This window comes from Leuresthes tenuis, unplaced genomic scaffold, assembly GCF_036924035.1.
Source record: "Leuresthes tenuis unplaced genomic scaffold, fLeuTen1.0.hap1 SCAF_24, whole genome shotgun sequence".
NCBI lineage: Eukaryota > Metazoa > Chordata > Actinopteri > Atheriniformes > Atherinopsidae > Leuresthes > Leuresthes tenuis.
Window position 1 is genome coordinate 8,931,005 of NW_027325378.1, and position 21,829 is coordinate 8,952,833.

At 39.5% G+C, this 21,829-nt stretch overlaps 1 protein-coding gene across 1 annotated transcript in view; it reads right to left on the reverse strand.

Moving 5' to 3' along the window:
• Positions 1-214: 214 nt before the first annotated feature.
• The window catches only part of pou6f2 (POU class 6 homeobox 2), a 28,954-nt gene continuing 7,339 nt past the window's right edge, over positions 215-21,829 (reverse strand). Inside the window, exons 2-6 of the mRNA XM_072378856.1 lie at positions 17,489-17,626; positions 12,027-12,236; positions 10,081-10,234; positions 5,980-6,148; positions 215-1,113 (exon numbers count right to left, since the gene is read on the reverse strand). Coding sequence (XP_072234957.1) covers positions 606-1,113; positions 5,980-6,148; positions 10,081-10,234; positions 12,027-12,236; positions 17,489-17,626 — 1,179 coding nt within the window. The 3' untranslated portion in view covers positions 215-605. The remainder of the gene's footprint in view (positions 1,114-5,979; positions 6,149-10,080; positions 10,235-12,026; positions 12,237-17,488; positions 17,627-21,829) is intronic.

Below are 21,829 nucleotides of genomic sequence, written 5' to 3' on the forward strand. Positions count from 1 at the left end.
ACATTATAATGCAGTTGTTTAAACAGCAAAGGTTAATTTTTTTGTCCAAAAAAGAAAAAGAGAACTTTTATCAGTGAGATTAAATCTGAAGACAGCATTTTTTTCTCTTTTCTTTTAAATATTTACAAACAAACAATGAAGAAAAATGTTATCGAGACAAAGATAAAATGTATACTCAACCTTACACATATAGCTTAGTTTTTGCCAGTACAAATGTAAAAATTTAGAGCACATTTACATTACAAAATTATTCTTAGTACTCAGATGCAACAGACTTTGGTACATAGTGTTTTGATTTGGTATGATCTCTTTACTAAATCCCTCCTCGTGGGAACCAAAATTTGGGCGACAGTCTGGTCTGTAAGGCCAGAATCTAAAACTCTTTGAAACAGCACACCGTATGTATTTTACATAATTCTCAGATATCAATCTCTTTATCGTGTTTTTGGTTTGGCCAAGGTCATTTACATAACTGTGGTAATCACACTGACAACACAAAGTTTTTGTTTGCAAACTCATGACTGTCCATCCAGGTGACTTGGGAAACTTTTTCAGAGTTCGTCCAGCCTTGTTGTTTTTAATGACTGCCACTTTTCCTCTCATATTCATTTCGGGAGCTCCTCTAGAGAATCAGTGAGAGGGTCCATTGGTGCAGCCATGCCGAGGTCGGGCTGTTTCAAGCGCTTTATTGTGTTTTTCAAGGCTTGCCTCTTGTTGCAGAACCAGACGCGCACCACCTCCCTGTCATAGTTCAGTTTCTCGGCTATTTCCGTCATTTCCTGTCCGGAGGGGTGCGTGTTCTTCTCAAAGTGGCTGTTGAGGATCTCGAGCGCCTGCGGGGTGAAAGAGGTCCTCCGCTTGCGCTTTTTTGAAGGCTCGCTGCCGATAAACTCAGTCAGGTTCTGCATGCCGGATCGGTGGCGGGCCTCAGCCTCGGCCATCCAGCGCTCCAGAACGGGCTTAATCTTCTGGGCGCTTTTAGGGGTGATGTCCAACTTCTCAAACCTGGCAGGATATAAAAGGCCAGGGTTCAGTTTGCCTGTCAGACTGCTACCTATAGTGTTCTCTTGGGCTTCCTGTGGTAGGAAAAAGTGGCTTCTCAGGATGGTGTGTCTGGGGAGAATTGAGAAAAAAGAATCTTACTTAGGTGCCCTGCCAGAACAAGGGATAAGCTGCCTGCCTTTTAATCTCCTCAACCAGAATGCCACAGGGACTGAGACTAACATCCAGGTGCTCGTCTGAGACAAACTCATCTGTGTCTTGCACCTGGACACACCTCAGCTGCAGCAGCTGGAGGTGACGTTGCAAGTAGTGTGTCATTTTTTTGGGTGAGCCTGTGATTCTCTGTCCCAAATTGGCAATAGTGGAGCAAGGAGATATTGCCAATGGCTAAAAATCAGGGGCAGCTGAACCAAAAACATACCAAAAATGCAACTGAATGTTTTAAAGACTGTACTCAGAGGTCTCATAAATCAATAGGACAACAAACAGGAATAACTCATAATATCCCATTTTTTGCCCCAGGTGACAAGAACAAAAATATCCACTAAAGCATGCAGTTAAATATGGCACCATCATTTATTTACAAAAAAAAGCCTGAATTATTGATCAAAATGTACATCTAATACACTTTCTTTCATCTTTTAACAACATTTCATTTTATATCAAATAGGAATACATTTATACACTTTCATACTAAAAGTTCCTGCAGCTTTACACATAATTTAGACTTCACAAAGACTTCACTAATCTTGGCAAGTTGCAGTCAGAATAGAGAAAAATGCAACAACTGGCAGCTGGCAGCTCAATGACTGTCAGGTGCATTTTGTATGTGATATGAGGAGATTTGTATATGTGTAATAATTAGGTATATTTAGATATAATTAGAGCTCTAAAAGGACACCTGTAATCTTTCTTATTGTCAGTTTTTCGCCATGCCCTCAGTAAGTACTGCAACTCACCATGGGCAAGATGGAAAGAAAACATTTAGTTCAGAGGCTGTCTTGGCAACAGACAAAATAATCCTCCTAATATGATGAAAACACACTGACCTTTTAAATTTGTTATGTGTAATTGATTTTTTTTGTGTTTAAAAATTAGAAAAATTATAGTTGCCTAAAGACTATATTAACAACAAGACTACATTTATTTGATAAAGATAATTTGAAAAAATGGTAAGATTCTTACCATTCTGTTTGTGAAGAACTGCAAAGATCACTGTGATGATGTTTTAGATGCCTTATATTGTTGGGTCATTACTAACAGATGTTTTGGGGGCTTTGAAATGTACAGAGGCCTGACTAATCAATAGATGACATTTTGGAGTGATGCTGCTTCTGTTAGTCTTCTGATATAAAACATGAAGATAACATTTGATGAGGATCTTGAGTCACTTAGTAAAGATGTCCAGGAGGCTTCAGGGATACTGCAGTTACATGTTTAATATTGAGGAAGAGGCATTTTTAACAAAAAAATATATTTTTGATCTAATTCATAGAAAAAAAACTTGGTTTAATGAACTAACCTTTAATTTAACCAGACTCATTAACCAATGTATGTCTGATAGCAGAGGAACAATCTTATTCTTATAAATAGCTGCTCTAAAGACTTGAAACATAGTTAAATAAATATAAAAAGCCTTCAGTAAGATAACTCTTATAGAAAGGCAGCAGAAAGCCACAATAAAGCTTTGCTCTCTGTGGAACAAACAAGACAAAAAAAGCTGTTTTTAATGGCAAAGTGAGCTGAGGGCGAGATGTCCATGCATGCATGAACTTCCTCTGTTTCTACACCTCGTTGGTGAATTCCTCCTTGTCGACAGGCGGTATTATTTATAACCCCATCCTCCTCCTAAACAGGGGAAAGAGGAGGGCTCCATACTGAGGGGAATACATTAGTAAATATGAAGAGTCACCAGAGACAGGACATTTCATGGATCAACAGGAACCGCAGATGCTAAAATGAGGTGAGAGCTGCTCAGCTGGGGTATGCACTCCCTACTGTAGTGCATCAGCACGAGGGAGGAAGCCTCTTTGGCTCTTCTTAAAAGTACTTCACGAGCTCTGCTTGGACATGCTGCTGCTGCATTTGGCCTGACTTACAGACTGCCTAAGGGTTTACAGTCATGAACCACAGAAGGTACCTTAGGGGTAATCTAAAATCTATACGATCAAAGTGCCTTACTTTTGACATCGGTCACCTGGCAATTTGTGTTGCCTTGATAAAAAGTGTTAGTTTGTTCTCCTGTGTTTCTGAAATGTTTGTCCTGGTAAATTAAAGGAGTGACCAGTTACAATAAATGCTTTTCTAGTAGCAACAGTACTTCAGCAGAGTCTTCATATATGAGTTATATAACTGTACACACAGCGAGACAATATCCCAATGCTATCTATGGTCATGTTACCCACCAGCCTCATTGAATGTGTCATGTTTGCAGTCTGTCCGCAATTCTACGCTTGCCCAAGAATCAATGAAAGTAGGAACACCAGCAGCACATAAAAGGTGTGCCCGTGCCATGAAAATCTGCTCTGCAAATCTAGAAATATGATTAGATACTTTAGATTAGATTTTTCTATGTAACATGGGAGTGGGCATTTTACACAGAAATGAGCCATAAAAAGTTTGAATTCTTTTAAATCAATCCAGCATCAGTATTTTTTATTTTTTTTTGCCAAAAGCAGATTAACCCTTTTGTTTAAATTCAATAAAGAGCACCTGGTCCATCACATCTGCCTTCATTCCTGGTGGTAAGTGGGGGTCCTGTTGTATCCCCTACATTCATTTAGAATACTGCACAGTTCTGCCAAAATTCTTTAAATATTCAACCTTCAACAGCTGATCTGACAGCTATGAATCAATCTTTTATCATTTACTGCAGTCTGTAGATCTCATTTTATGGATCCAAAACACAAAAGACCGCACAATCTCAAAAGGAAAGCTCACTGTGCCATTTTGTCTGTGACTGACATCCCTTCACCATACATGGACTGCAGGTGTAGTCATTAAAGACATACATTTCACGACATACTTGCTTCACAGACAGTCTGCATGCATTACATGTCCAGTGTGTATATTGTGGGATTTAAAAAAGGAATAAACTGTATTTTATGGATTAATAGAATGAGAAATAAATAAACACAAAATGACAGATTTGTCCTACATCACATAATATATTATACACATTATTATAGACCATAATTGTAAAGCTGCTTTAAATGAATCCATTTGTTCTTCTGTTTGATTAAACAGGTTAAAAGGTAAAAGGTAGAAAAACATATTTACATTTTAGAAAATAATACCCTGCCAAAATTCAAAGTGCCAGTCATTTGATAAACTGGTTTATTCTCCTTACTCAAGCCTAGTGATGAGATATAGCTTAAATTATGCATTTAAAAGGCTGCTGATTATCCCTGATTTATTAAAAAGTTAAATAAGAGATTTGATCTCTTTAGATAGTGAGGAGAGAGTTTCTGATGGTGTGTTAAATCCTCAGCAGATGGAAATGCCTTTCAGGGTGTTATTAGTGATGTGTTTCTTCTACCATGTAATTAAAACAAGATATGGTGTGCCTGTTATTTATTTGAAAATAGATTCCTTCTTTGATAATATTTTTGTATTCATTTCAGCAAAATCAAACTTAATCTGAGCCAAAAGAAGATACTCAGGCACATCACTGGTTTGAAGGTACTCTCGTGTAATGCTTGTGCCTGTTTAGATAAACTAATAAAGAGCCTGGAAACATAGTGAGCAATGAAAGCAGACAAGATGGAAGCATCTGTCAATGTCTGTTCACTGTCTGAGTTCAGAATCAGGGCCCTTGAGCTACAGCGACATCCCTCTCCTCAAACTTCATGTCTATGTTGATGTTAACTAAACTAAAGCATGTGAAGTCTGCCCCGCTACTTAAAATATCAGGATGTCATGTCCAATGTCATACAAACAAAAAAAATTGTCTTAACGGCCTGAGTAACAGCCCACAGAGTGTTTATTTTTGAAGCTAATGGCTTTTAATGTATGTTATAAATATTTGAATTATGTCTGCTTGTAAATATTTCATGTGTGATTTTTCGACTTTAAACATTAGTCCGGGCCTCATAAGAACCCCCGTTCCTGTGCTGTTTCACATTTTATCTGCTGTTTGATGTTGACGTGATGAAATTTTAAAGGTGTGCGACAGCGTCACGTCACCTAAACAGTGCAGATCATCAAAACACATGCATTTCAAAGGTGACTTTAAAATCAATATTTTAATCACACAGAAATACTGATGCAAAACAGGCCACAAGTATCTAGAGTCTATGAGAAAAAAAAATTAAGCATATATACTTCTATTTGCCAACTTTTTTAACTAATCTTAATGACTGAAATATTTTCTCATATTGTACAGTAAATTACCTTTCCTTTAAGTTCTCTTGAAAAAGTAATATCTTTTCTTCATATGGTCCCAATTATTCTGACTTGAAAGGCAAATGTGGCTCATTTGGCTTCTTCATGCAAAACGCTAGTCAAGTGGAAAAACAGGGCGGACGAAACACTGATTGTCTCATGAATATATAATGCACCATTTATGACTAAACTGTCCTCATGGAAGCAGTAAAACACGGCAATCTTATTAACAGATCATCGCCGTCAAGCTCTCTTATGTTCTGGCAGAGGGAACAGCGATGCGCCTTAGTAATTATTAAATGCCTTAAGTGCTTCTGGTAATACTTGTGTATGTATTTTGCATAAGTAACGCACGGCTGTCATGTCAGCGGGTAAGGAGAGGAGGAAGTGTATGTATGCCATGTCAGTCAATTATGCATTTTAATATCTTAATAATGCCTTTTAAAACACGGAATGGAAATAGATTAAAGCTCTTGACAGCTCATTGATGCCGCACAGCTACATCTGCTCTCATTTGACAGAATAAGGACATATTAATTAGAAATAAGGCTAACCATTAATTATTAGATTTTTGCCTTTTTGGTTTGTCCTTACCTGCAGATGGCAGACTGGCTGTATGCTGGCCCCTCAGCCGCGCTGAGCGCCTGGCCCACCTGAGTCTGTGTCAGGCCCAGGGACAGCCGGCGGATCTTGAATGCTTTGGCAAATTCACGAATCTCCTCCAGGTTGACCCCGTCCACCTCGCTGGGGGCGGTCTGTGGGTCTACAATAAAACACACATATCTCATTCTATTAGCCCTCTGCTCCTCTGTCACTTGATCTATTTTTCAGAGTGAATGAAGCGAACATGCAGCCATATGTGATCACGATGATGCCTGAAAAACTGTAAAAAAAAAAAAAAAAAAATGGCCCTGCTCTGGGTCAAAACTTGTTATTTCTCTTTGTTATACTCTACACATATCTGAGAGATGTTTTGAAGAATTCATCTGAGGTTTGAACACAGGTTGTTGTGGGTTTGGTTTGAAAGTGTTAATCTTTTATTTTACATAATAAAAAAGCATATGGACAAAAACCCTTGACATACACAGTTTGTTCAGTCAGTAGATGAAAGAATCTGCAGCTTACATTAGAATACACATATATTAAGATGCTAGGTCTCTTAAATATACATTAAAGACCACACAAAGACATTTTTACAGCTATATGACCCTGAGTTAAGGCATTTCAAGCTTTCAAAGCAGCAGTGAGCTTCACTCACAAACGTCACCCAATTCCTGACCAGGAAGAAAGCAGAAAGGCTGTTTTTGAATCTCCCTATTTGTGCAGATCTGAAAAACTTCACAGAAGCATTTTAAAGAATTTCCCTGCTAATAAAAAGTGATTTCACATTGTACATCAATGTCAGGTGCCCTGGCATCCTGCTTACCAAAGCAAAGTTTGTGCAACTGAATTATTCATACTGGTCATTATCAATGAATTATTAAAGGAATCCTCCAAGCGTATTTAAGCAAAAATCTATGAAGCTGCCATCTCGTAGTGCCTCATAAGTGACGTGCAGTGTATGCATCGTGCTCCAGACGTGTGAATTCTGGGAGGACGAGGGACTGCAGACTCTGAGCACTCAGCTTCAGGCCTCATCATCCTCACGGTGATGAGCATTTTTTCATCACTCCCAGTGGAGGCTATTTATTTAGTGGATTGAAAGACTAATGGAAGCAGTTCTTAACGTTCTGACTCTGGATCCATATTTTTCTTTACACTACAGGTCAGAACATAATTCAAGATTCAAGCCCAACTCATTTATGCAACAATGATGAATAGCGGAATGGAACTTCACTAAACAAATAGAATAGTCCATAAAATGTTTTTAGAGCCAACTTATAAGAAGAATTAACAATAGCGAGGGCTTATAAGAATTCAAAAGTGACATATATTGACACCTATAAGCTTATTAATTACAACTGAATAATAACAGTTTAGACACTCAATTTCTTGGCTGAAAAGAAAAATGGTCCCTTCATAAATGACACGCTAGACTCTTGTTATTATTTGAAAGTACCTATTAGCACACAATCCAGCCTTGTTTTAGTTGGCTTGTCTTTCAATAACAGCAAAAGATATTTGTTTCATGTTTTTCATTCTGGTTGAAGTCTCCAAAATCATTTTGTAGTGTTGAAGTTAGAAATGTGGGCCTTAATCTCTGAACACTATGTGACAAAGTGGTGCACTCCTGCACATTAAGACACCAATTACACCTGATGTTAGCATGTGATATATAACTGAATACATTATCTAATCCACGGGTGTTCAAACGTGGTGCTGAAATGTGTTCCACATTTCCTTATTGGATCGCTGTGTCTTGGAGAGGAGACATGCTACTTACTGCAGCAACTACAGGTGCATGTGGGTAATCTGTCAAGCTGCTTGAAAGATGGTTTTCTTAAAGCAGCTTTAATTAATAGAGATGAACTGACCACATTTTCCCGAACAATCCCAATTTCAGATTTTTTTAAAGGCTTGACCAGCAGAGTTCAATATTGTCAAATTCCCCTTTTTTCCTTAAACAGTACAATATGATTTCTATTTCAATTGAACATTCAATGGTTAAGAACATTAACAATAAATAACTTTGACAATTTTTCCAAAACTGCTCCAGGCCACAGGGTCTTTATTCTCTGGATATGTCAATGAAAAAAAACACAAAAAAAACAAAACTAAGTGCCTCAAGTTCCTGGTTCCTGAAATGGAATTACAGTATTTCTCCTTTTAAGCACCATAAAGGGGGATGGATTCCTAATTAATATGTGCCATATCCTGGTCACAATGACCGCATGCATCAACAAAACTAATATTTTTTAACATTTATTTTTATTCATGCAGGTACGATACAGATTGTATTTTAAATACAAGGTTAAATGGGGTTGAATAACTGTTGTTAATTCTGATGAAGCTGGAAAACAGCAAGGATTCCCTGCTGACTTTGTCCAGTTAAATAAGAGTGAAACAATGCAAACAACCTCAATGCGACTTATTGCTGATTATTGACAGACTTTCGTAGTTCTTCAATCTGATTCTGGCACTTTGTGGCCAGCAGATGCGACAGCACTTCTTTTCTGTCAGTCTGACAGTCAGGGGATTTTTCTTTGCGTATGTGAACTGTAAATGATATTGAAAGGAAGCGATATGGCTCATACTCAGCATAAAACATTAATTCCATTTGCTGTCCGCCTGAGCTACTATGATTTTGTGCAGTCTCAGAAATGGTTCACAAGATATTTTTCAAGATACAAATAAACATAAACTAAGCACAATGTCTACAACAAGTTGATCAATTGCAACTCGCTTTTATTAAATTTGGTGGAACTATGGCTGCCTTTATAATGAGTTTACATGAGCATAGGAGAATTGACTCTGACAAATTAAATTTATCTGAATAAAACAAAGTTTTTAAAGGCAGTAGCTGCATGCTGACAGGCTGTGGTCCAGTGATTTATAAGGCCCTGACAAAGGCCAAACGTACTGGGAGAATATACCTTATGTTCATTATATATGAAATGCGCCACTTTGGATTGTCTAATAAACCACAGAAATGACTGTCGGGAAAAGAAAAGAAAAGAATCAGTCAACAGCTGTCCATATTGAGTGTCCCCCTCATTAAATCTCCTGCCAGTAATGTTAAAAGTGCAGTTTACTGGATTTACAAACTATAAACTGTGCGGATTTAGTTTTTCTTTGCTAAAGTTTGAGAGAGATACCCATTTCTGAGATTCATTCCACCACCCCAGTGCAGTTTAGGAGAATAGAATTATGTTAATGAAATTCAGCAGTGACGTATCACTCAAGGAACAGCGTTTTTGTTTTCAAAGACAGCAATTATGTCATCGAAAGATGTTCCAATGAAAGGTATCACACTGAGATCTGTCAGTATTTCTGCCTGTGTAAGTCTGTGAGGGGATGCTATGAAAATACATGCCATAAATATCACTCTTACATCAGCTGGTATCCAAAGGGAATGATTATTAAAGCAAATCACTGCCCTGCGCTGAAGAAAAACAAACTTTCTGAAAAGTATTTGGAAAAATGCTTTAAGTTTATTTACATAAATGACAAGTTTAAGTATCTTATATGCATGTTGCTAAATTGTTTTCAAGGATCAGTATGGTGATAATGGTTTCTCTTATGGTCAACAAATCCCCTGGAAAAGTATTGCTTGTGCAGGCAAAACCTGATAGTGACACAGAGCTCCGTTATCATCCAGCAACCAATAAGAACACAGCAAACTACACTGTTGCACTGGCTGACATGTTCTTCCACAATGATGAACACACACACTTACACACAGAGTTGTTTATTTTTGGTCGTTTTCACATACAAACAGATGTGTGTGGAACCACAGGTGAAAACAGACCCCAGCGTATTAAACCTATACAGTGCAGACCTGTTAGGGTGTTTCAAAGCTTCATTATTTAAGTGGAAAATTTCTTTCAGTTCCACAATATCAAAATGGATGCACAATTCTTTAAGACAAATCAAATCTACCTCCATAGCTGCACTCCCCTTGCGATATGTGAAAAGAAATGAGCTTTTTGTAATTTAGGTGAGCTCAAATTATACTGTTTGTAGATGAGAACATCATTCTATATTTGATGCAGCTGAAGGCATGTTGTGTCAGTGTGATATGTGTCGAACACTTACTGCTGACCAGCTGCCCCACGCTGAGAGCCGAGGAGGAGGAGGAGGTGGAAGAGGAGGAAGAAGCCTGGTGGAGAGGACTCTGTCTGTGGGGCATGTGGAGTAGGTTGGGTTGAGACGATGCAGTGCCTGTCTGACCCTGCTGAGCCTGAGGCAGCTGGACATGCAAACACACACACATAGAACTGACATGATGTATTGACAGCAAGCTGAATAGAAAAACATCCATTATTCCTGCGGCATATCATCATAACAATCATAATTTTCTGTAATTATGTCATTATAGTGACTGGACTACAATATCAGATTTAATCAACCAATCAACAGCCACTCAATTGGCCACTTAGAAGCTGAATATAATAAGATTTACCTTGTACCTGCTGATGAAGTAATTACTATCTGCAGCATGTAGACTGGCAAAACAGAATGTGGTGACAAAGAACTGCAGAAGCAGTTCACTATTGCAGTGAGAGTTTAAAAGAAAGTGCATACTGGTTCAGCTCGGGTACTCAACTGTCTGTGAGCTATATAATCGCTTCTCTACAGAGATCAACTCCGTTCAAAAAATGGAAAACAACTCATGACAATTAGAGTCTTTCCTCTTGTCATCAGGCTTGTGAGGGTGCTAATAATGTCAGCCTGAATGTGAAATAAAAACATGTGGACACAGCACTCCCCATATCAAACGTAATTCATGATTTGCCTGCTATGTGCTCTGATGGCAAAAAAACAATGTATTTTCATGTTTTATGCACATTTGGATTGCTTTTACAAGATCAAGATGGTACGTCTTTACTTTTAAAGCGAAAAGCTGTCTCCACAGTAAACTGGGCTGGCTTCTCCTCTCCTTCTTTGCTATTAATTATTTTTTCTGTGGCATGTGTTTGTTTTGGGTGGTGGGGGGGTGTCAGCAGCGATGCACACACTGTCAGGACTGTTGACAGGCTCGGAGAATTATCTAGCTTCACTGGAAATATTCTAGACTGTTGGCTCTGACAACCGTAAATTATGCCTGTGGAACAATGTGTACATGCTGGCTTTGAAGTGTAGACAAAAGCATAAACATTATTACAAATGCATTAACTCATTCAAGAGTATGATCTGCTGTTTTGGGTGCAACAATTAGGTGTCCATCTGCAGATAGAGTTCATCTATTCTGCACTGCAGGGGCCTTCAATGTGAACCTTTACCCTGTAATTCTGCGCTGGCATCATCATTATCAAGTCAATAACATTTTCATTGTGCATGTGTCAGTGTGACTACACTTGTGCACCGTATAGATCACCAAATTGGGAGGAGAAAGTGTCTACTCAACGTACAGTTTGAACTCAAATCAGGGGTGCAAAACAGAAAAACCTCAAGTGTTTTATTTGCCATCCTCTAAATCAAAACAAAATATTTCTTGTTTAGGTCAGAGAGGACAAATCCGAGGGCTAGAGAGTATGAGGCAGGAGAGAAGGAGGAGGGAATAAAACAGAAAGAGGTGAACAGAAACAGGAGTGTTTGAGTTTTAAGTGAGGAGATGAAAAGTGTGACTTTCATTTCTTTCTTTTTTTTTCAAGTTTTGGCTCTGCAGGGGTTAGGTGGTCTTGCTGAAAGTCTGCTATGGCTGGGTCTGAAAGGTTGGCTGACAAATACCTTCCAAACATACACAGACACACATGGAAGTGTGCAAATACGCACATTTTTATCAAATGTACCAAAAGTTACTGTTTTTTTTCAAGTGGAGAGCTGCAAATGAATGAAAAAATTAAAGAAAAGCTAAAAAAAAGGACCAACTTCATAATAAAACAGGACTCCAGTCTGACTCCACTAGGTGCTGCTCATTCCACAGTTATAAAAACAGCCCTTGATCAGTTTTGGAGCGTGAATTTAAGACTATAATAAGTTGCTCTTTGGACAATCTTCCTCTATATGTGTGTTAGTGTGAACATGAAGATGTATGTTACCTGCTGTCCAGGCTTGATTGGTGACAGCGTGATTCCCTGGGTGTTGATGACAGGCAGGATCTGATTGCCGATCACCGTGGCGATGATCTGGCCTTGAGCGTTGGTCAGAAGCTGAGGTGTAATTGGCTGTACCTGCAGTGCTGGGTTGCCACCCCCTGATTGGCTGGAGGGCCCTGCAGAGTTTGGCATCAGTGGGATTGTTCCAATTATCTACAAAGGACGCAGAGCAGAGACAAAATCAGCTGGGTGGTTTTAAAAAGAGAAAGAACAGGGAGGGTAAATGCTACTGGAGGTATCACGTCAAAATAATGTCTGATGCTGTGTGTATTTTTTTGCGAGGCAGCGGGTGAAGCAGATCGCATATCTTTTCTCTCTTTTCTTTTCTGCATGTAATCAGAGGACTCTGTTTTGAGTTAGTGTGTGTGTGATTTGGAGAGAGAAACATGTAGAAGTGTCCACTGATCATCTGTCACTGATGTGGTTTTAGAGGTTTGGAGCAAGTGAAGCCAAAGCAGACTGCTGGGAGCGCACTGCAAAGGTCAGTGCTGAATACCTGTGTGTGTGATGGTGCACACCACTGACTGTATTATCCATCACCAGGCCAAGACCGGAATGAAAGTATGTGTGTTTGTGCTTAAGTGTCTTTGTCTGTCTCTAGTGAGAAGGAGTGAGGCTACTGAGAGGCACAGACCCCCTTTTCACCCACTCGCACACACAGACAGGAAGAAGTGCAAAGAATGAGCAAGAAAAGAAACAATAAGAGGGAGAAAAGAGGAGCACCAGAGAGTGAGACAGGACCTTGTGTGTCTAATTCAACTCTCAGGGTCCCTGGGGCACTTCATTCCTCCTCCACCCCTGCTCTCCTCTCCTCTGTGGCTGTAATCAGGAAGGGCAGATCAAAGGGGGCGGCAGAGTGTCACTGCAGCGTTTTAGCTCTCAGAGCTGCCAGAGTGTGGCCAAGAGTGGCGCTTTAGGGGGGACTTAGCGCCTCTTCACTATGATGAAGGTTAATGTCATCTGGGGACTGGTTCTGGGCAGCTCCTGAGCAGCCGTCGCACTGGCCCTCCTGCTGGCTGCGCTCCTCCACCAAGCCTCATTACACCAGAGAGCAGCTCAACATGGATGAGACGCCATCATTCTAAATTCTGTTATTTGGCAACTGGGCGAAGAGCTACTTCTGCTAAAATTGCAAAGTCTTGGACTCATTCTCTTTATGTTTGTATTCCAGTTGAAGCTTATACAACACAGCCCAAAGCAATACAAAAGTACAAACAGCCTTTTCTGGCTCCCTCGTCGCCACCACTGATAATGTGTTTCAGCGCATGGTCCAGGTCCCCCTCCTCTCTCCCCCATCGCTTTGACATAATGGGGAGGGATCTGTGAGAGAAAGGTGGGCCGACAATCTGTAATTCATCCCTGCCACGGCTCATTTGCTTACGTTGCTTCGCATTAGGGAAGAGATAATTTATCTCTCTCTCTGCGCCGGCTTTACAAATTCCCTGTAATGCTTTCCTGCCACTTAGCATATTTTATTGCCCTGCCTGACGCCTCTGTCTCCTGAGTCCCACTGATCCTGCTTTGCATGCCATAGTGGCAGGGAACTTGTTCCGCTCAATTATTCATCATCATTGGACTAAGTGGTTGTTCTTTAAGCATAATAAAGGAGTAGGCAACTGACAGCTTAGCTCTCATTCCTCCATGCAATGCTTTGCCATCTGCATATTCGGGCAGATGTTTCTTAGCAATGTCAAACAGTTCCACTTAGGGTACAAGTGTATCTTAGAACAGTGAGTTGTCAAGAGTGTGAACTTCTAGTAAGAGGGGAAGGCTTTTTCCCCCTCTATCTCTTTTTTTAATCTTAAAGCTAATGATAGTTTAACATAATCAGGCCTTTGTATGTAATCTTGATGACTCTCGAGAGATTGCCTAAACAAGACTAATATTGGGTGTTTAACAGGACACAGTGATTTAAGTTCTATCATGATTTAGGATTTAGGATTAACATCATTAATAATATGACTCTTTGCTACATTTGTTGAATGAAATAAGAAGCATTTTTAAATAAGTCAAACAATGTACAAGAATTTGTACCTCAACTTGGCAACGTGGCTGTTGGCATCAATGAAGAGAACATTTTTAAAAGATAACACATTTAGATACATTTTCATTGCATCTTTTAGTCTGAAAAGACAAAACAGAAACAAACTGTCTTGTTTTGAGATGCCCAAACTTAAAGTTAAGGCTTAGTCTACACAGAATTGGAAATAATAAATGCATATGCATTTACTCCTTTGTTCACAGCAAAGAACTGGACCAAGCAGTGGTATTCAAAATAAATATCTGTTCCCATGAAAACGCAAAACACCCAGAGGAGCCACCATCAACATCATGTTTAATCAATTAATGTATGGCAAACTGTAATGTCAAATCCCTGTATATTACCATTTACAGTTCAAGAGGAACCGCCTTATGTAAACAAAGCAGATAACACGAACACACATTACTAAAAAAAAGTCTCCTGTTTTCCTTTTCTACATATCAACACTGAGTTTCTGAATATCTATTTTAGGAAACAATTTATTTACTTACAAAAGAATTAATGCATAGACCAAAAGGGACTTGGAAGATCATAATGATCATCTATTCATAGAAAATATCCTGCAAAAAAAAAAAGAAGTATTATTTCTAAGACAATATGTATTCAGAAAGCTGCTCGGTTTTGTGGATTGTCCAATCCTGTGGTGCTCTAAAACAACCAGCAGGAAATTCACTGGTAATTTGATGAAGAAATTGTGATTTCCATTTCCTAACACCTGGTTGTGGATTTCTTAAGATGCAATTTCATCACACATCTTCCATTCCAAAAATAAACATCATTCAGGACACCTCTCATTCACAGTCAGCTCCATCTCCTTACTTATCTCTCTTTTTTCTTTTGCCGTAATTTCGCTTTGTGTGTTTGCTCGTGTCCGGTTCATAGCAAGGCATGTGTGAAACGTGCCCCTCTCCCCCCAGCAGAACTCATTAAGATTATGCTGCTCTTGTTTCCACAGAAATGTCATCTCATCTCTCTAGCCAGGGCAATCTGTGTCTTTAGCTATGGTCGCCAGGCAATATCTCTGCCCATTTTCACTCCTCCACTGTTCGTGTAGTGAATTGACACCCGAGAGGGAAAATGTTTGTGAAGTCTGGACTTGTGTCAACATGCAAGTCTAAAGAAAACTAAAAGCAGAGCAAATTAAAGATCAAAACAACAGCCTCACAAAAATGTACTGGATAAAAGATACTTATTGTTTCCTATTTACTGCAGTCTGGCATAGAAACATGATAACATGAAAAAAGGAAAAGAAATTAAAGCTGATTGATGGAGACATTTAATCTAAACCATTTTTGATGATTGATTAATTGCTTTAATTAGTATTGTAATTTAATTATTCAATATTACCTGTTAAGGAATTCTAAGTGAGAGACTTTTTTATTTTAAAAATCATGAGACATGTAACATAGTTTGGATTTTGGACTGTTGTTGAGACAAAACAACCAATCATGTAGCTTGTATGGAATCTGCAGATTTATTGATAAGGAGAATAATCAATGTTTGCTGCCTTACACTACGATTACAAGGTCAATAGTAGTTTACACAGTGGTTACACTTGATCTAAAGGCTGGAGGCTTCCATCGATATATACATGGCATGCCTGTGTTGTAGTTCAGCTTCACCTGCTTTATGGGCCAGCTTGCTTTTCAGGTTTACAGTGAGTGTGATCTTTACCTGTCACTTTCATTATCTGCCCAGGGGGCTCAAGGCCTTACTAAAGGTTGAAGATGCTGAGGTAAATTCACAAAGCAGAGGCACCAGGTTTGTAACAGAACTGAAGCCCTTTTTTTAATGTGTTTACATCTTTCAGAATGTCCTGTTTGTGACAGGAAACAGCCCTTAATGTCTCAATGTCTCTGTTGCCCAATACAGTCTAATTGACGCTGAGGAGAAGCAAAATGTCACTAATTTGTAAAGGGGAAAAATATATATCCAAGCAGTGAGAGTGCCTTAATCGTTTCAGCTTTTATTCACAGCCTTAATCACTGATGTAGAGGCGGTAAGGATAAAAGAGCCTAATTGATTTTCTTTGGAGAATAAAAAATACTGGAGCCAAAATAATTAAGGTTTAAAAACATACTGAACTCCAAAGGCCCATCAGACTTGACACTTTTCAAGGTTCTCTGAGCTCTTGCTAGTGAAAAGGTCTTTTATCAGCATTGTAAAGGAAATTAAGAAACCAAAGACTGTATACTGTGTTTTTAAATCAAGAAGATGTGACTTTTTAGATGAGGAATGCAGAGATGATAAAGATCGTCCCCTAAATCGCAATCAAACATTGCCCTGAATAGATAAAAGCTGCTTTCTAACAAGTACAAACAAAAATTTGTACCTCCTCAGCCCTATGTGATGTATGTATTAGCCTGTGTATTATGCGCTGTGTTTGGGGTAAGGGAGCAGCAGGACCTTCTGATAGGGCGGTGCATATTTCAGAGCCCTCTGTCTGTATAATGCTGTGGAATAATGAGGTGGGGAGCAAAGACTGTAGCCCAGGGCTTTGACCGTCTCTGTGACCTGATTATGTCAGGGAGTGTCAGCCACCAAGACACTACAAAAGCACAGAGCGTCCCGTCAAGTCCATATCCACAGTGATCTGTTCCCAGTGCTCCAGGCACCTTGTGAGCCAGGGAAGTCCATACTGTCTCATTAGCAACATTTAGGATCAAGTGCTTGCTCACGGACAGCATTTTTCTGTATACAATGAGGCATGGTCGAACTGGTAAATGTAACCCTGGAAGGTCACTTTTAAAATCAAGCGCCTAGCATGTGTTTTAATACTAAGTCGTCTCCAACTGCATAAATGTCATCATATTTTTGTGAGGTCAACACTTTAAGAACGGTGCAAGTGGTACAAGATGAAACAAGGGTTAATGTAAACAACACAAAGTGGCACAAAAGGGCACAATGTCCACACAATCTTCTTTTAATATGTGCTGTGTGCACCTGAGATAAGATGATTCATTAGATAGAGCTCCACATTGACAAGTATCATCGTTCAAGCCTCTGGCTACTGATGGAACAATTTTGCAGCCACCCTTAAATATGACAAGGTCAGCGCTTTACTCCAACAGGCGTATGTGGATAAGAAAAGGAAGGGTTTGCTTATTCCCAAACCGTTTAATGTATGGTGCAGTGGCGACTGGACTGTAGACAAACAGCTTTAAGGCAACACAAAGAGACACTACAAGAAATCTATTTGAAAAGATCAGAAATACTATACAAATGGTTTACTTGGAACTGTACTTTCATGATGACATAGCAAACATCTTTTACGGTTTGGTTACCACGGTAACTGTTCTTTTGTAGAATTTATCCAGCTGAAAGTGATCAATCAGCATGTTGATTGCCTGTGGACTGCACTCACCTGTCCCTGTGCATTGGTGACAAGCTGCCCGGTGGCCCCTTGCAGGTTTGACAGGGTGTTGCCAAACACCTGAGAGCCAGCGATGGAGCCCATGGCTGCTGCTGCTGCTACTGCTGCCTGGCTGGCCAGAGGATTCAGCTGGAGAGGTCAAAGACATGATTAGTCAGAACTATGCCAGCTTATGTCACCAGAGAAGATGTTTGAAATAAAATACTAATTCTCGAAGAAGTCAGCTAACAGGCTTCACACATTAGTTCTGCAGCCAGAGCCAGAGTAGGCTAACTGCAGACAGGGCTATGCAGTCCATCATACAGTTCCCAGAGGTTTGTGCTCCAGGACCCAGTGGGAGGCTCAAGGGTAGGGAGGAGCAGTGAAAACTGGAGGAAGGCTGTGAATAAGTGGCCATTTTACCACTCTAAGTGCTTTCCCGGGCCCCTGAGGCTCCCCATGGGCCGAGGCTAGTCTTTCCACCCGCACCAGTAGCCCACCCACTCCCTGCTTTCACAATAGAGCCAGGCAGCGTGGCTATGCATCACTGTATCATCATTTGCTTCAATACGCTTCGACTAAGAAATCTTCCTGCATCACAAGACTTTTACACAGTGATGCTGTTGAGGCAGAGGAAGGTTAAAATGATCATCTTTACCCCTACTGTAATGGACTTATCTGGTTTGGCCTGTGGTTGTGAAGAGAATCTCCATGCATCGAAGGGAGGTTGTAGAGCTCCGCCACATTGCTGAGATTACCCATATAAATCAAGCTAACCACTTATTAGGTGGCTGAAAATGCACTGATGATTTGGTTGTAGCGCAGCAGAGCAAAGTCTTATTAGTTTGAGTAAGTAGATCAAAGACCAAGAAGAGAGAGGAGTCCTCCCAATTACTCAACAGAATAGAGAAATAATAGAAACACTGCTTAGAAGCTGGCTGCCTGCTCCCTGCTGCTAATGCTGGTTGGTTACTTAATTCAAACAAGACGGCTGAAATTAAAAGTTTATATACAAGACTTAAAATAGAAAGTGCTGCAGCCGAAATTATTCTTTGAAATATCAACTTTTCCACACCCGCAGTACTCTGCTGAGAATTCAGCTTTGTTCATCTGAGATCATTCGGTTGCCATTTATCTTTTATCTTATCCCACCACCATATATTATTACACTTTCTGAAATCAAATGATGAAAAAATGCCACTGAGCGATCAATACTTTTTCATTGACAGTAAAGGTTAAGCACATTAAGAATGACACTGCATTTGTCTTATGAAATCATATTTCATGTTGGTGGCCTCAAATTGGCCGTGATTGATATTGCCTCCTCTCGTCTGAAAGTCATCCAGTTTTTCCTCGATAATCGCAGAATTGTCTTTTATGTGTTCAGCGATCGTCCTTCGGAAGCCGTCAAGTGTTCAAATGTTAAAAATTTTTTGCCGGCATGCAAGTTTACTTTGGTTTATAAAGCAGTGGGAATAAAGAACAATGCAGTTGAGAATAATCAAATTCAGGAGCAACATTAGAATATGTTTGTAGTTACTATAAGGAACTTAATAATTCTTAAAATGTGGAAGTAAGTTTTGTTGACATGTTTTGTATTTGATCCCAAATACAGTTACAATGCACTTGATTAGCGTTGACTTAATCTTCTTCTCACGGTGCATCTGCTGGGAAAAAAAATGGTCCTTTACATACATTAAAAGCTATTTTAGTGGCACACTACAATACAATTCTTGTGCCGATTATGTATGAACTTTTATCAGATTCATATTGTTATGTCATCCAATGATATTTCAATTTTTGATGATATGCTGCCGCCTGAAACACATTGATATTGTAATAAATAACAGAACTTGTCATGGACATCAATTTAAGGAATTCTCAATACATTTGCCACACTGTGATATTTATGCATTGATACTGGATCAATTTATATGATACCAGCCCAAGCAGATACAACCTATATCATATATTCACGAATATGAAATGGCTTGGTTTTAATAACATAATAGCCAAAAAAATTTCTCACGGTAAATTTGTCTTTATTGTGAATGCAGGAAATAAAGTAAACAAATATTTAGTTTGACGAGGCAGAAATCATTGTTGTGTTTACACTCGGAGATGAAAATGAGTTGATGATTGTGGTAAAAACTAAAAACAATTTGAAAAGCTTTTAAAAAGCATATGCTAAATGCAATGTCTCCAGAAGTGTATTCTTAGATAACAACACTGATAAACCACTTATCCAAAAGCATGTGATATGGGCAGAATACTGATATCAGGCTGTAACTGAAACTTATCGGATAATCTTCCACTTCTGTCTGAAGAAGAAATAAAAGCAACTGTGGTAGTTTTGGTGAGACTGGCTCTGAATATAAAATACAGACTAAAGGGGTCTTTCAGCCATGTTTGTGAACACACATTGTGATTGTTAAAGAAAAACTAACATGGTCAGTTAAGCAGAGTTAAACAGAGGTCACAGATCAAAAGAGAGATAATGTGATCTGCTCAGGCGAGCACACTGAAAGTCTCCCTGAAAATCAGCTGTGCTTAGTGCCATTGTGTGAGTGATAGCTTGTTGGATAAGCCCTCACATTTATTCAAAAATATTGTCATCAAGTTTCATTTGATGATAGCCCTTCCAGATACTGTTATTCTGGTAAATCTGGATGAAAAAAGACTTATTGCTTAGCCTTATTGCTACATCTCTGGTGCTGAGTAATATGAATAGCAGTTGGAAGGAGAGCCAGGAATAAGGAGAAGTGAGGCTGTGTTCAACACCTAAACAGGTGATTTTCCGCCACGGTGACTCCTCTCAACACCTCGGCGGGAGGCATAAAATGACAGACCTGGCCTGGTATTTGTACTGATTGCATGTGTTGGTGGAGATAAACAGTGATCTTCCAGTTTGTAGAGCCTCTATGTAAACCATTGTATTTCTTTCCTTTCATTCACCATGAAAAGGGTGTTGAGGATTTTTGGCAGGACATACCACTCTGGCCAGCCCTTTTACTATTAAGACACAATTCTAAAATAAGTTAAAGTCAGCATGTTTATTGGAAAAAGAAATGTTTGTGACCTTAAAGTAAAATTCAAGCCAGAGATATAGAAGTATTTTTACATCGCTGTGTTCTGTTACAGCGAATTTTAGGTCTTCCAAAGGCCCCATTATATTATGTGACATGATTTAGTCACCTTTGACTCCCTGTAACTACTATCACTCTCTCTTCTATCAAAGTTTAATATAGCCAAAATACAGGGCCACATAGGGATCAACAAACACAAAATAAATGTCTGGCAGGGGGAAAAAAAGCCTGTAAATTGTTAAAAAATGAGGGAGGAGGGATTCCAGACTCCGCCAGGCTCTCCATTGCCTGTTTGACCATGAGGGTCACCTGGTGCAGCAACCCGTGTAATCTCAGGAATAGAGGGAAAAATAGTGTCCCCGCAAACCGTGGAGAGACCCCTGGAAACTAAAATCGTCTGACACAAACTAACTGGAGTTTATTCTTGGTTTTGCTCTTTTCATGTGGCTGTTCCGAACTTAATTGCTTTTTTTCTGGTCTAGCGCAGGACAAAAAAGAGCAAAGATAAATGGACAAGTGGCGTAAGCACTGGCAAAGGGGCAGATTTGTCTATGCTCAGGCTTCAGTGATGTGTAAAACTTATTTTCTGCTCATCAGTGAGTCAAGAACAGAGTCAAAGGTTTACAGATCAAACCGCAAAGACTGATTTAGCAAATTAGAGGCCAGCCATGTTTTTATTTGAGTAAGAAAGCTGTAATGTCCAAAGTTTTCTCTTAAAAGTGACTTAAAATAACTGATTACATGTAGAAGAAGATTATGAAAGAAGGTTGAATCTAATGAAATATAAGACATGTGCTAAAGCTTTATTTGCCAAAACTGTGTCCAAGTCAACCCAACAGGGTAAATTAACAGTCAATACCACTCTTGTTTCTGCATGAAAGGTATGTCTTTTATCTGGAACAACATAAAAGTTTCCCTCGACCATCCCAGCCCACCACCTCTGTCTCCTCCCTGCTCTTTTCCCACTCCGGAGTGAATGTAATCAGCTGTGACATGAGAAAACACGTTCTCTGTCTGTCAAGACTCTGCTAGTCCTCTGCTGACAGTCCTCGGCTGACTATCCACCTCCTCACATCTGCTGTGCTTATGAACATCAAAATGCCATTAGGCCCTTCAAAACACCTCTGGTCCCTTGGTTGGTGGGGCCTCTCACTGTGGTTGTGCTCTCTGAGCCCCGTGAGTGCAGACGATTGCTCACCGTTGGGCCTCAGCTTCGGCCGTTGTGAAAAATAAAACCCAAAAAGAGCCATTCTTGGGGAAAAATATT